At 56.7% G+C, this 12,867-nt stretch overlaps 2 protein-coding genes across 2 annotated transcripts; both read left to right on the top strand.

Annotated features, from left to right (window-relative positions):
• The first annotated feature begins 3,768 nt into the window (after positions 1–3,768).
• On the top strand, positions 3,769–4,657 carry B0T26DRAFT_106259 (uncharacterized protein). Its single transcript, XM_060433253.1, has 3 exons — positions 3,769–3,862; positions 3,918–4,246; positions 4,317–4,657. The coding sequence occupies exons 2-3, from the start codon at positions 4,067–4,069 to the stop codon at positions 4,581–4,583; spliced, it is 447 nt and encodes a 148-aa protein (XP_060299725.1). The 5' UTR covers positions 3,769–3,862; positions 3,918–4,066; the 3' UTR covers positions 4,584–4,657.
• Positions 4,658–5,748: 1,091 nt separating this feature from the next.
• B0T26DRAFT_737743 (glycoside hydrolase family 16 protein) lies at positions 5,749–7,253 on the top strand (the record flags this gene model as incomplete). Its single annotated transcript, XM_060443495.1, has 2 exons — positions 5,749–6,242; positions 6,317–7,253. The coding sequence occupies 2 exons, from the start codon at positions 5,749–5,751 to the stop codon at positions 7,251–7,253; spliced, it is 1,431 nt and encodes a 476-aa protein (XP_060299726.1).
• Positions 7,254–12,867: the final 5,614 nt, after the last annotated feature.

A 12,867-nucleotide genomic window follows, 5' to 3' on the forward strand; every position in this document is an offset into this window, starting at 1 on the left:
AGTTCCCTTGTTTAGTGATTAGCCCCTAGGCATGGTTGCAACGTGACCAACCGCAAGGAGGGAACAGCTGTGTCCGCACCTGCGGGCAACCCTGGCAACGAGACAGGCAAGGCAACACAAGCCAATAATTACCGAGCCGGGAGGGAAGGGAAGGGAAGGGTGGGGACCCTGCAGTGCTGATCCGGGCGGTATCATCCGAAATCAAGGCCAGGTCCAAATCAAGTCCCATCTTCCGGGCGACAGAGTCACAGCATAGCAGAATATCGAGATAGCCGCCATCTGTTCGTACAGCATGTGCAGATACGTACAGTACACTGCCGGCACCGGGATGTCGCGTCGAGGGAGATCCCCGGCACGAACGCAACAAGGCTGCATCCCACCCAGTCCTAGGCGAGTGCGTCTGTCTCCGATGTGAGGCAGCGAGAGCCTGAACCTCAACAATTGGGCCACAGGCTAGCTGGCCGCTGCTGGTCTCGCCGACGCCGATATCATCGCTCATTATTGATGCCACGCGCGCGGGAAGAAGAGGTCCATGCCCCGACGCCGCAGATAATATAATAATATTGCCGTGTGGGCTGACGGCGAGCAAGATTTCAAGTCAACAACAAAAGGAAAGCACGAAAAGCAAACCACGTTCATAATTTACACGGTAACAAGGCACAGCGATAAGGCATGAATTTCGTTGTCGTGCTCGCCGCTCGGCTCAGCGACATTGGGCGTGGCTGGCTGTGCGCCACGCAAGTCACGCCAGCTGTTCCGCAGGCGGTGGGCGAATATCTGTGATCGAATAGCAGCAGCATAGATATAGATAGTGCATAGATTCCCTACCAAAACCCAATCAGCACCGCCTTGTCTCTAACCGACGGAGTTGTTGCTCCGAGTCTTGAGACATTTATCAGCGGAACCAGAAAAGACTGCCGAGCAGAGGCTACGATTAGCGACGGCCGGTTTTCTAGTCAGTCTGACATCAAGTCTAGCCCGCCCGTCATCAACATCACACCCTTACCTGGTGTGAGCGGCAGCATCCGCGCGACGGGAGCGCTTTGCCTCGCCGTAGTGTAATCAGAGGTCATGGAAGGAGGGAGAAGTTTGGTTGCACGACTCGATAGCGCTCTGGATTGGCCGGTAGGCGCTTTTTGGCTTAGGTTGAGTAGACTTGTCTAAGGGATTTTCATGTTTTGCTCTGGGACTGGTAAGGCACCCACAGTGGCTTGACAGCAAAGGTGGGGGCGGCGTCGGAGGCGATCTAGATTGGATGAATGACGCAGAGCTGACGAGTCGGAACTGCAGAATATTGAGAGTGGCAGCGCCTGGCGCACGATAGAGAGCTGAAACGCGGCAGGCACTGCATGCGAGAGCAACTCAGCATCCCACGCATCGAGCCCTACGACGATATTGGCTATTCTCGGAGCACGCTGGTGTTGATATCAACAACTTTCGGACCGCCAAAAACAGGCATGAAAAAACAGCTCCGCTTATGCACCGGGAGAATTGTTTAGACCAGAAGTATCCGGAACTGAGCTGTCGTCGACGCAGTTTAGCGTTCGGCATGGCTGCGAGAAAGATATGCAACGTAAAGAGCGTGCAGCAGCAGAGAAGAGCGATTGGCCGTATAAATCTCGGTGTTCTGTCTAGAAGCATAGGCGTGCCGAGGTTGGGGGGTTGGAGCAGCCTAGCCAGTCGGAAGCCGGAACAGACTGGCCGACAGAGATAGCGCTGCACGTAGCGCTGCGGTCTAGACCACGGAGGATTGTGCCGATATCTTTGAGGCTTGAGCTCGACATCGTCGTCATCGCTGACAGATCAGAAGTTGCCCGACGTGCGTTTGCACGCTGAACACAACTCCAAAGACTTTATCGGGATACATCGGAACGACAAAAACCACTTGGCTCTGTAGTACTACTTGCAGGAGAGATAATGCATGTAGCTGGTGTGCTCTAGGCTGACCTCGAGGCTCACAGGTATGGCAGGATCCAGGCCCTCAACAACCGATGAGCGAAACAAGCAGTCGGCCGCCATCTGTGCCGTGAGACAATACCATACCATTGCGATTTGTGGGCCCCCACCCTCACGACGGGGCATATCCATGATGGGCAAACGGGCGGTGGCATTATCGGCGCCTGGATCGTATCTTGCACCTGTCCGGGCACTCTGCAAGCTTACCTCACTGGAGTTTGGGTACACAGCATCCAGGCAAGCCAGCAAACCAGCGGCGGGAGCCGCACTGGCAGGTTCTGGATCCAGCCCGAAAGGTCTTGCAACATGGCCACCATGTGTATACAGAAATATAGAAGGTGGAAGCGAGGGACGTGGGGCCCTTGAAGGGGCAGGAGATAGAGCCTGCTGAGCAAGAGCCTGGGCCTGAGCCTGTGCCTGCTGCTGCTGCTACCTTGCATAAGATAGTAGCGGCGAACGGAAAGCTTTCTGTTTGCTTCCCGAGACAACAGAGAGGATCCCAGGTAAAGGCAGGGCGTACATCGGCGTTGTAGTGAGGAGGCAGGCAGGCAGGCAGGCAGGCAAGCATCGGGCAAAGAGCTGGCCGCAAGGCAAGCCCGACACACGGCATCCGCGTGTTTGGCTCTTTCTTGTTGGTGAGGCTCGCGAACCGTGCTTTCAGAATTGTTCAGCCTTCCTTCCGAAGCCGGTAAAGACTTTCTAGCGGGCAATCTGAGAGAGGTCGTCAATTTTAGCCTTTATTTCCGCGGATCCAACCCCCTAGGGCGTGTTGGTTGTTCCCAATGAGGGAAGGGGCTCGCCGTCCCCACAAGTTGCAACCGCACTACACTACAGTGGCAAGCCGGGAGATAGCCGAGTATTGTCCTTCGGAATGGTTGCAATAACATGTTGGGCGCAAACACAATCACGGCTATCCGGCTCCCGGCTTCCGGCTCCCGGATTCTCTGTGTTGTCCAATGTCGTGTACTGACTCGAGTGTATGTAGCATCGGGGAAGGACAGCCGCAGCTGTGGCCCAAGACTGCATACCTTCGTCCCATGGAAACGCTTCAATGGGTCTGGGCGGCCCAAGCAGCAGGCGCTTGCCTTCGCAAGAGTGAGAGGGGAGAGAAGAGAGAGGGGAGAAAGAGGAATGTAGTGCGATGAAGGTGTGTTTCGATCATGCCTCTTCCAACTAGGAACTTGGAACGTTAACCTGGAGCCTGTAACTTTTGGCTTGGAAGCGTGGAATTTGGATTGCAGACTGCAAATTGCGAATCGGGGATTGCTAGGTGTACTTGCAGGTCGAGCTCGCCCCCGATGGCGTCGCGGTTCTGCCATCGGCGCCTTTGGAAGAATGCTATTGCAAACCAAGGCGTTGATTTCCTCATCAAACGCGCCCGAAAAAGGGGTGAGTGTCTGTTGCTGTGGTCGGCGCCCATCGATGCTTGCGATGTTCATACGAGAAGTGAACGGCGCTAACTGGGACAGGAGGTGCTCGAGACACCCGCAGTGGAAGAAATGTGGAGATTACCAAATACGTAATACGTAACAGAGGGCCAGCAGCAGAGCCCTTGCCGGCCGGAAATCGAGTGGAGGGCACACCGGCTTCAGGGGGTGAGTCTTCCTTCCTCAACAGGTTAAAGGAGATTTGAGAAGTCTAGCCTGCTACGGCAGGCACCTCCCGCTCTAACGAGAACAACAGCCTCCTTTGGCTAGACGCTGGGAGCAGCTGCAGGTACGCCTCAGGACACCACGGCGGGAAGATCCAGGGCGAACAGGGGCCGCAACGCCACAAAAAGGTGGGTCCCGTCTCTTACTGCTTTTCGCTCGGGGACATTTGAGCCCTGAAAATCTGCCAAGGCCAGCATCGCGGGGAGAGGAACCCACAGCGGGCTAGACGACCTCTGCCGAGAACTTAGTGCCGGGTGAGAAGGAACTGAAAGCATCGTCCAAAACTCTGTTGACCTGGCTCTGCAAAAGGTTCGACGTACACATATCGCCACGAAGGAGCCGGATTCGTTTTGCTCGTGCGCATCCATACAACAGCGTCCGAACACCTATGAGCATCTCGGGCAGCTTGCTTGCTAGAGGCGAGCAGCACACGCGACGACGGCCTGCGCGCAAAAGGCATGGAAGGGAAAAGAGGGCAAGTGCACACCCGATCGAGACGTGGCTGCTGCGAACGGTGCAGCGCTTCTCGTATCAAGGCCGACTTTGCCCAGCACAGCACAACACAGCACAGCACAGCACAGTGCCACAGAGTGACCAAACGCTTATGCTCATTGGCACGGCGCCCTGGTGGAAATTCGGTGTGTGCCATCAGCTGCAAGCCACGACGAGAACGTTTTTCCATTTGCGACAAAAAGCTAAACCGGCCAGCCATCCCAGAAACCTTCGTTGGTTGTTCCAGCCGCGCGATTATTTTGTCTCTGTTTCTCGTCGACTGCCGACACACAGCTAAGAAGGCATTCCATGAATGTCGCCCACGAGATGACGGGTGCAGATCTTCGCCCTCTTGGAGGATCGCCCTTTGAAGATGTCTCAATGGATCTCGGAACTTGGGGCGAGACCCTGGCCTGTTTCTACCGGCACGTTTTCGCCGCTTCTAGATCGATCCTCGTGTCTGCACAGATGTGGAATTGCTAGCCGAGGAATTGCTGGCCGAGGAATTGCTGGCCCAGGTTCAACCCACACGTGCTTTTGTTGTACGTAACAAGCCGCCCGACAGTGTATGTACGCGACTTGAAATTTTCTACTAGACCTATGTAAGGTCCGACTTACGGTGAGCTTGCTAGGGCTGGCAGAAGTCAAACGCCACAGGTGCTCGGCACCCCGTATAGCAACGACACACTGTCCAACGCAACACAAAGCAAAGCACAAGTAGGGGGGTAGGCAAGGGCACAAGCCTTTAAAAAGCACAAGCAACAAGCCACCGCCGCTGTAGGTTCCCAGAACCCGAAAGACACTAAACCCTGTTTGGGTGGAGGCCACTTATAGGCGGTTTTGGCCCTTTGGTCCCAACTCCCGCCGCGCCGGGCCTAGCATTCTGGCCGGTAACACTAGGTTCAATAACGGGAGTGGCCCGGGTAGGTAAACTGTTTCGTGGCGGAGGGGGCATACGGGTGCCAGTGAAGTGTCGATACTGGGCAACAGGAGGAAGTGGGCGGCGAGCTGAGGCACAGTGACACATGGGCCATTCTCAACTCCAAGCTCCATTCCACCCTCTAGCTGTCACGTTCTCCATGCCAATGTCTCCTTGGTGGCCATCCCGTGCTTTGCTTGACGAGTTGCCGACTGTGGCTGCACCCACCAGCAGTTAGTGCCTACCCAGGTCTCAGGAGCGGGCTGTATGTACTGAGGTGACCAGGACGAGAACACACGCTCTCGCTTCACCTATCTGCCATCCAGCTTCGGGTTACTACCGCTGTGTGTGTTCCGAGCACAACGGCTGTCACTCGACACGAGCTATTCCTGGCCCCTCCCCCTGCTATGTCAGTCTTTCTGCTGAAGTCATTACACGGCAGTCCTCCCTGCGCCCGTCCGCTCAAACTCTGCCTTGTTCTGCCACCTCGGTCTACTTTGTTTGTTCCAACCCACAAGTCCTCTCGTGCTTGTGATCCTCCCAGGCCGGCCCGGGACTGCTGCCGTCATCCACAGCCCCCCGTACTCGCCGTGTGCGGCTCAAGAGCTGCCGACGGTGACCTCTCACAGCTTCCAAGCTCCCTCGGCCTCGATCGATCTGACAGCTACCATGGACGGCGAGCAATCATATTCACCCCAGGGGGGCTACTACGGCCGCCCCAACGCCGGCATGTCCTCCGCCGCCTCGACTGCAGTCACCACGCCCCAAGTCGCAACCCCCCAGCGCCCCGGCACGCCCAACGACTCGCTCGGCCGCAACCCCTTCAGCGACGGCGTCGAGTCCCAGGCGTCGAACCGGACGGGCAACGGCGGCGGCAACCCCTTTGCCAGCCCCTCGGGATCGCGGCCGCCGAGCAGCTTCGACTCGTCGTCGGCCTCGGCAGCCCGCTACGAGGACCGCTCCGGGCGCTACTTCCACTCGCGCCGCGTGCCCAAGGGCGACATCGAGAAGCCGTGGGCCAAGCACGCCGACCCCAAGGAGAAATGGGTCACCATCATCCCCGTCATCGGCATCTTCGTCGGCCTGGCCATCTCGGGCTTTTTGGTCTGGGACGGCATTAGGAGCGTCATCAAGCACAACTACTGCCTGGTCCTGGCCGAGGACTTCCGCAACGGGCTCGACAAGTCCATCTGGCAAAAGGAGGTGCAGGTTGGCGGCTTCGGGTGGGTTTGTCCAGTGTTGTGCCACATCTAGTCTGAGCGCAGCTAGCTAATCCCAACCAAATACAAAAAAACAGGAACGGCGAGTTTGAGCAGACCACCGGGGGCAACGACAACGTCAACACGGACGGCGGCAGCCTCGTCATCAAGGCGACGCTGCAGGATGACAGCCTCATGCAGCAGGCGTACACCATCGACCTGCTCAAGGACGGCACCTGCACATCGACATCGCCCGCGGACTGCATCGCCGTGACCAACATCACGGCCGGCAACTCGAGCATCGTCCCCCCAGTGCTGTCGGGGCGCATCAACACCAAGCCCGGCGCGCACATCAAGTACGGGCGCGTCGAGATCACAGCCAAGCTGCCCGTCGGCGACTGGCTGTGGCCGGCCATCTGGATGATGCCGGTGGCCGACACGTACGGGCCGTGGCCGGCGTCGGGCGAGATCGACATCGTCGAGAGCCGCGGCAACGACCACTGGCACCCGCAGGGCGGCAACAACATCGCCTCCTCGGCCCTCCACTGGGGCCCGAACCCGGCCAACGACGGCTGGTGGCGCACCAACGTCAAGCGGTCGGCGCTGCACACGACGTACGCGGCCGGCTTCCACACGTTCGGGCTCGAGTGGTCGCAGAAGTACCTGTTCACATACATCGACTCGCGCCTGCTGCAGGTGCTGTACGTCAACTTCGACACGCCCATGTGGGACCGCGGCAATTTTCCCGTCGTCAACAGCAACGGCACCCGCCTCGAGAACATCTGGCGCAACACCACCCGCCTCAACACCCCCTTTGACGAGCCGTTCTACCTGATTCTTAATCTTGCCGTCGGCGGGACGAATGGCTGGTTCGAGGACAACGTGGCCGGTAAGCCCTGGCTCGACGGCTCGCCTAATGCGAAGAAGGACTTTTGGCAGGCCAAGAATAAGTGGTTCCCTACGTGGTCGCAGCCCCAGCTCGAGGTTTCCAAGGTCATGATGTGGCAGCAGTGCGACGGCAACGAGGATCTATGAGTCTCTTACGCTTTCTGTCTTGGCCGTATGTAATGCTTTTGTTTTGAGGTCTCTTGTTATTTCAGGGGGGGGGGGGGGCTATAGATTGGTTTCGGAAAGTAGTTTTATTTTCTCTCTCCTTATCTTGGTCTTTGTCTAGGCACCCGGAGCTTGGGTCTATCAGGTCTTGGGTAATTGTATCAGGGCTACCAAATCTGTTCAACAACGAAGGAGGGATTGACGGGCGCTAGTAGTTGTTCTGTCTCTACATCTGCGAAACCGCCATCACTATTCCGCCCCTTCACGGGGGCGTTTTATATATAGAACCAGATACCTCGTACGAGTTTTAATTCATCGCTCCATTCTCTATGGTAGCTACCTTACCTGCCTACCGAAGAAGATGACCTGCAGACGGCAATGGTTACTTGTCCTAATTGTATTACGCCGTGATAACGACTCTCGCGACAACTGCAACGATGTGCCGTTACGCTAGCAGACAAAACAGATATCTATGCCTGGATATCTGGCAATAGCAACTATGGTCGCAATCCCCACCACCGCACCAACTCTCGCGGATGGTTGCGGGCAATAACCTTCTCTCAGACCGACCCGAAAGCATCCGGGTCTTCCCGGACTGGTGGCGAACACCTTGTTGCAGAGCAAAGAGACAGTGACATCCACTTGTATTGCCAGAGGAATGCGGCTCTCCATCTCAAAGCAAGCTATACGCCAGCCGCATCGTCGAATGTTTGCTGCTCCGATTCTGCGCAGCAAGATCAGGGCCTAGATGCATGACTCATCACCAAAGAAGAGTCTATGGCGGTGAAAAGGGGGGGTGGTACAGAAAATGCGACTCTTGTTCTAGGCCTCGACTATCTTGGCTATGCGTGCGTGTGTGTCTTCCCCCTCTTCTCTCCTCATGATCAAAAATTCCACCCAGTCAGCAGAAAGGTGGCCGACGCCACTTCGGCGTGATGCCGATAGGTCCCAGCCTTCTTATCTGGGCCTCTCCTCCTTGTTTGTTCTCTTGCCCGGGCTGCTCCCTTTTATCCCTCTCCGCCGCCTGTTCCATCTATTCCATCTATTCCATCTGTTCCATCTCGGGACTTGACTGGGTCGGCTTCGTTCCATACAGGAGAGCAGGGCCGATGATGTCCAACAGCAGAGCAGCGGCTTGATGATGGCGTGCCCGGCTACTCCTTGCTGCTGTTCTGTGTGAGAAGGGAAAAGGGGAAGAGGCATTTTATCACTCGTCGACCCTCTTTGCCTTTCTTTTCTTACCTCTCATGATTTCCTACACGACAACAAGTCCCCAACGAACCCAACCCTGCGATCCGACAGCCATAAACAGGAACACAGGCTTGAAGAAACCTCTTCAGTCTGTGCTCGTGCAACCAGACCGCGAGACTTGCTACGCATGGCTTCACCCCAAAGGTCTGAGCGACGCTCTTTAATACGAAGACTTCGCCAGCCAAAGCGAGGGCCGAGACCCAGTCGTGCCGTCTTGTCCCTCCCTCCCCCTCTGCCTGTGCCGCAGTCCATGCCACGTGTTGGGCCTCTCGTCAAGGTCCGAGGCTGTAGCACTGCGGCGCTGCTTCCCGGTGCGGGAGGGAAGGAAGGAAGCGAACACAGGGTAAACAACGCCGTCCTCTTTTCCCCCTTGTTTCAGGTGCTTGTGCTTGTTTGTCCAAGATGTCCGAGCATGCTCGCGGCTGGGCATGTGTTTGTTTCTCTTTAATTATTTCAGCATACGTACACGCACAGCGGAGAACAAACACACAGCCTCGGGAGCTCGGCAGAGAAAGTCGCAGGTTGACACCGCAAGCCAAGCAATGCCGTGACGAGGTGGGCAAGGTTTCGCGGCACGAGCGAGAAGCTCTGGCCTACTGCGGCGTCAAAGATGGCCCGGCGGCGGCGCTGTGGACAAGACCGAGTTGTGCAGTGCCGGCGGCCATAGTACAGACGACATTCGTCGTCTGTGCACTGCCATCACCCGCCCCAGGCTTCCTGGCCTCCCGCCTGGCCGATTCGAGATACGGGGCCGACTTGGTTGTCTTTTTGGGACGGTGGTCCCGTGTTTTATTTACTAATTTGCGCGAAACTGGCAGGGGCGATTCTAGACCCGACTACGGAAGCCATGGTCCACCAGAAAAAAAGAGATCCGAGCTACGCGCGCCTGCAAATGCGAGTATCCTGTGCAGAAAAAAGCTCCTTAGAGAAGAAATAATGCAAGAAAGAAGCGTCTTTTTTGTTTGCGGGGAGAATTAAGATCATGCAGCGATGGCGGCGCAGTTTCTCTCGAGACTAATCGACTAACCATCCAATAACAACAACGACGACGACAAACTTTAGATATGCCTCTGAATCGATTGCTCATTTGGCACAGCTTCTCTTTTCCGCCGAAGACCAATGTCAACTACGGCGTGCTTTTCAGTTTTGGCAGACCACGGCGGTTCAAGGGGACTGGATGCCAGCCCCTTTTATCGGCAACACATCAACAAACCCTCGCGCACCCAAGTGTATAGAGTGATGGGCTTGATGCACATGCACCATGTCAAGACTTGCAAAATAATTTTCCTTTCTTGTCTGGGCCGTGCCGCCGGAGCTTATTTCCATTCTTATGACGGTGGATTACTGTTTTGAGTTTCCTTTTTTTTATTTACTTTCTCCATCCTTCTCCTCCTGACAGACCCCCCCCCCCCTTTTTAGACTCTGCTTGCTCCACTACCTCACCATACCTACCTACCTAGTGGTGATTGGTCCAAAAAATTGGGCTTGTCCGGGGCTGCATCGGCAGTATCAGCACCAGGGACGCACCACACACGTGCTTGCTATCCGGATCTCCAAGGATCGAGAACGGAAAGAAAGACAAACGAGCCCCCGAAACAAGCAGAAGACAGGAGACACTCATACGGACAGTGCACGCCCACTAGCCTACCTCGTAGAGCTCGCCGTAGCTCGAGCCCGTCTCCTCGGTACGACGACACGAGCAATACAGAGACAGACAGACAAACACTCAAACTGTCCGTGACCGAGAAAGGAATGCGGTGCGAGCTTCACACAAGCCTCTGCTACTTCCCTCTAACCTCGACGGTTTCGTTTCCAGGGGGGTGGGGGTATCTTTCGGGGCTTGGCACATCGCAGCGGCTGGACCCGACCTGGCCGTTTTGCTGCTGCTGCTGCTGCTGCTGCTGCTGCTGCTGCTGCTACTGTTCCCGCCCCGGGGTAGGGTAGGGGCACGGAATGGAACCGCATTACCTACTGCATACTACACTAGCGTGGTAGTGGGAACCTTGCGTCAAGCAACTGGGCGTGTCTGGGTGGTCGTGTAAGTCTGGCGCTTTTTTTCCTCGCTTCTTTTCTTTGTACGGTGTTTTGTCTTGGAGCCCAAAAACGCCCATTTTTACGTCTCAGCCGAATCGTCATTCTATACGGGGTTTTGTCTTGGCTGTGGCGGGCTGGGCATGCTCCTGCAAGCTGCACCCCCGTGTGATATTGACAACGGGCATCTGTGGGCCAGGCTTGCTATGCACGTGCGGCCTAGAACGGATGAAACAACTGTCTTGGCCTCACAGGCGCGAGGGAAGCTTTGCCGACTGCCCTTTCCAGCGATTTGTCCGGTTTGGAGAGGGGTTTCCAGCTTACTTATTCCATTACGCAAGCGGAGCTTGTCACTGGCAATTGGGCGCATTGGCGAGGCGAGAGCTCGTTCGGTTGTTGAGCAGTTGGCCCGGTGGATACGGATCAGTCCGTCGCGGCTTGGAAAATGGCAGGGCAGGGCCAGACAGAGGCACGAATGGATGACTGGCGTCGGCCGGCTGGAGGCGAGCCCGCTATCGCTGCGCAAGCACTGACAACCGCCCCGAGGAGCCGGAGCCAGGACAGATTTAGAGACGATCGATTAAGACATTCTAGCAAATTGCCCGTCTCGGCCCTAGCTCGTTGGACTCCAACCGTTTCTCCAGGGCTCTCAATTGCGGCACGGCAAAAGCGAGCCTAGGGTTATTGAGGTGGGCCGGCAGTGGGGGGAGACCACGCTGCGAAACTCTATCTCAACCGCCAGATCGTTGGTAATTTCCCGTCACCAGCGCTGGGGGTGGAGTCGGATCTGTTGTGGGGCATCTGGCCTTCTACGCGGGGAAAGGGAACGGGTTCTAAACCGCGTCGCAATACAGACCACCCCATCAGTCATCACTCGACGTGCGAATTCGCAATTCCTAAGCGGGAAATCCTATGCAGTCAGCACCATAAAGCCGTTCTCGCACCTGGTCCCGGGGCCGATCCCGAACCAGAGCGTAGGAGCGACCAGGGCCCGCACCTTCCAGGCTGCTGTAGGGTAACATATGCCAAGCGATGCTCCCTGGTGCAGCGGTAGAGTCGCTTCACGCAACGACAGTCAAGGGCATGCAAGACTCTTTTTGGCTGGCCATCTGTCGCGGCCGACAGCCCTTTGCAACAATGTCAGCCAGCGCCCGCGGCGACGGCGGCGGCGGCGGCGGCGGCGGCGGCGGCACGCAACAGCAGCACGCCGCGTCGCAAAAGAGCAAAACAAGCCAGGCCCTAGAAGATACTACTCTAGACCGTCCGCACGGCCCAGCAGTACGGCAGTTTGTGTGCTCGCCTCGGCCAGTTGATGACGATAGCGCTTTCGTCGCAGCGAAGCAAGCCGACCTCGGAAAGCCGAGGCCAAAGCGCTCACCACAAGCGAGCCGCCGGCTCCCGTTATTAAAGGGACAGAGCTTGGCAGCCGACGACAGACTACTGACGGCGGCAGACCACGGCGTTCTATTTTGGCGCTTTACTCGAGGATATTTCTCACCACCACACCCACAATGCGTAATGGCGTTTCCAGCCCGTAACAGAGTAAGCCAGTATCTTGATGCAAGGTTTAAAAAGCGCCGTGGGCAAAGCCGCGCCTGGCAGCACTTGCGATGGAACCGCTCGCTGCAAGGCGCGTGGTCGAGATAAGAACGGATTAACGTTACAGGTTCTACCCAATCTTTTTCCGCCGTCGTGGGCGGCCGCTGAGGTCTCGACCCGCGGGCCACAACTACAACCTAGCCGTCGGCTTCAAGCACCGAGAGGGTGGTGGGCCAAGTGCTGCTTCAACCAATATTTTGACCGGCTGTTTTATTTTCTCTTTGTCTTCTCTTATTATTTCTTGCCAGCCTATACAGCGCTAGACAGCAGCAATCTCGCCGTGCGGAGAGAGGCAGAAGAGCGAATTGCGCGAAAATGGCGATACGAGAAATGTTGGCAGGTGCCTCCACCATCGCAGCCCAAAAATAGTGCCTCCGCCGCCCCCTCATTGGGCTCCTCGCGAGCCTCTCTCCCACATGGGTCCGATGCGGCTGGCTTAACGGACGACGATCTAACCACTCACGGCGCCGGGACATCGATTCTCGTGCAGTTGCGTGCATCCGCACGCCTACCATTCGCCCAAACCGCAACTGATGTCTAAAAGACTCGTCCTGAAAGGTTGCGAGAGCTGGGCGCTGCGTTGGCAGCTTTAACAGCCAAACAACCTGGAATCCATTATCGTGCAGGATCATGACGTCGGGGAACAACAAGAGCTCGTGTAACAACCCTTTTCCATCGAAGCTCTGGCTTCCGCGGATCCCATTCTCGGTCCTGG

This window comes from Lasiosphaeria miniovina (assembly GCF_030549165.1).
Source record: "Lasiosphaeria miniovina strain SMH2392-1A chromosome Unknown B0T26scaffold_2, whole genome shotgun sequence".
In the NCBI taxonomy this organism is placed as follows: Eukaryota; Fungi; Ascomycota; class Sordariomycetes; order Sordariales; family Lasiosphaeriaceae; genus Lasiosphaeria; species Lasiosphaeria miniovina.

What these genes read in the sequence shown, in the direction of transcription:
- B0T26DRAFT_106259 (XM_060433253.1), top strand. Translation starts at nt 4,067, where the DNA reads ATGGAAGGGAAAAGAGGGCAAGTGCACACCCGATCGAGACGTGGCTGC. An exon ending in GGCGCCCTGGTGGAAATTCG is followed by an intron (nt 4,247 to 4,316) that starts GTGTGTGCCATC and finishes TAAACCGGCCAG; the next exon opens with CCATCCCAGAAACCTTCGTT.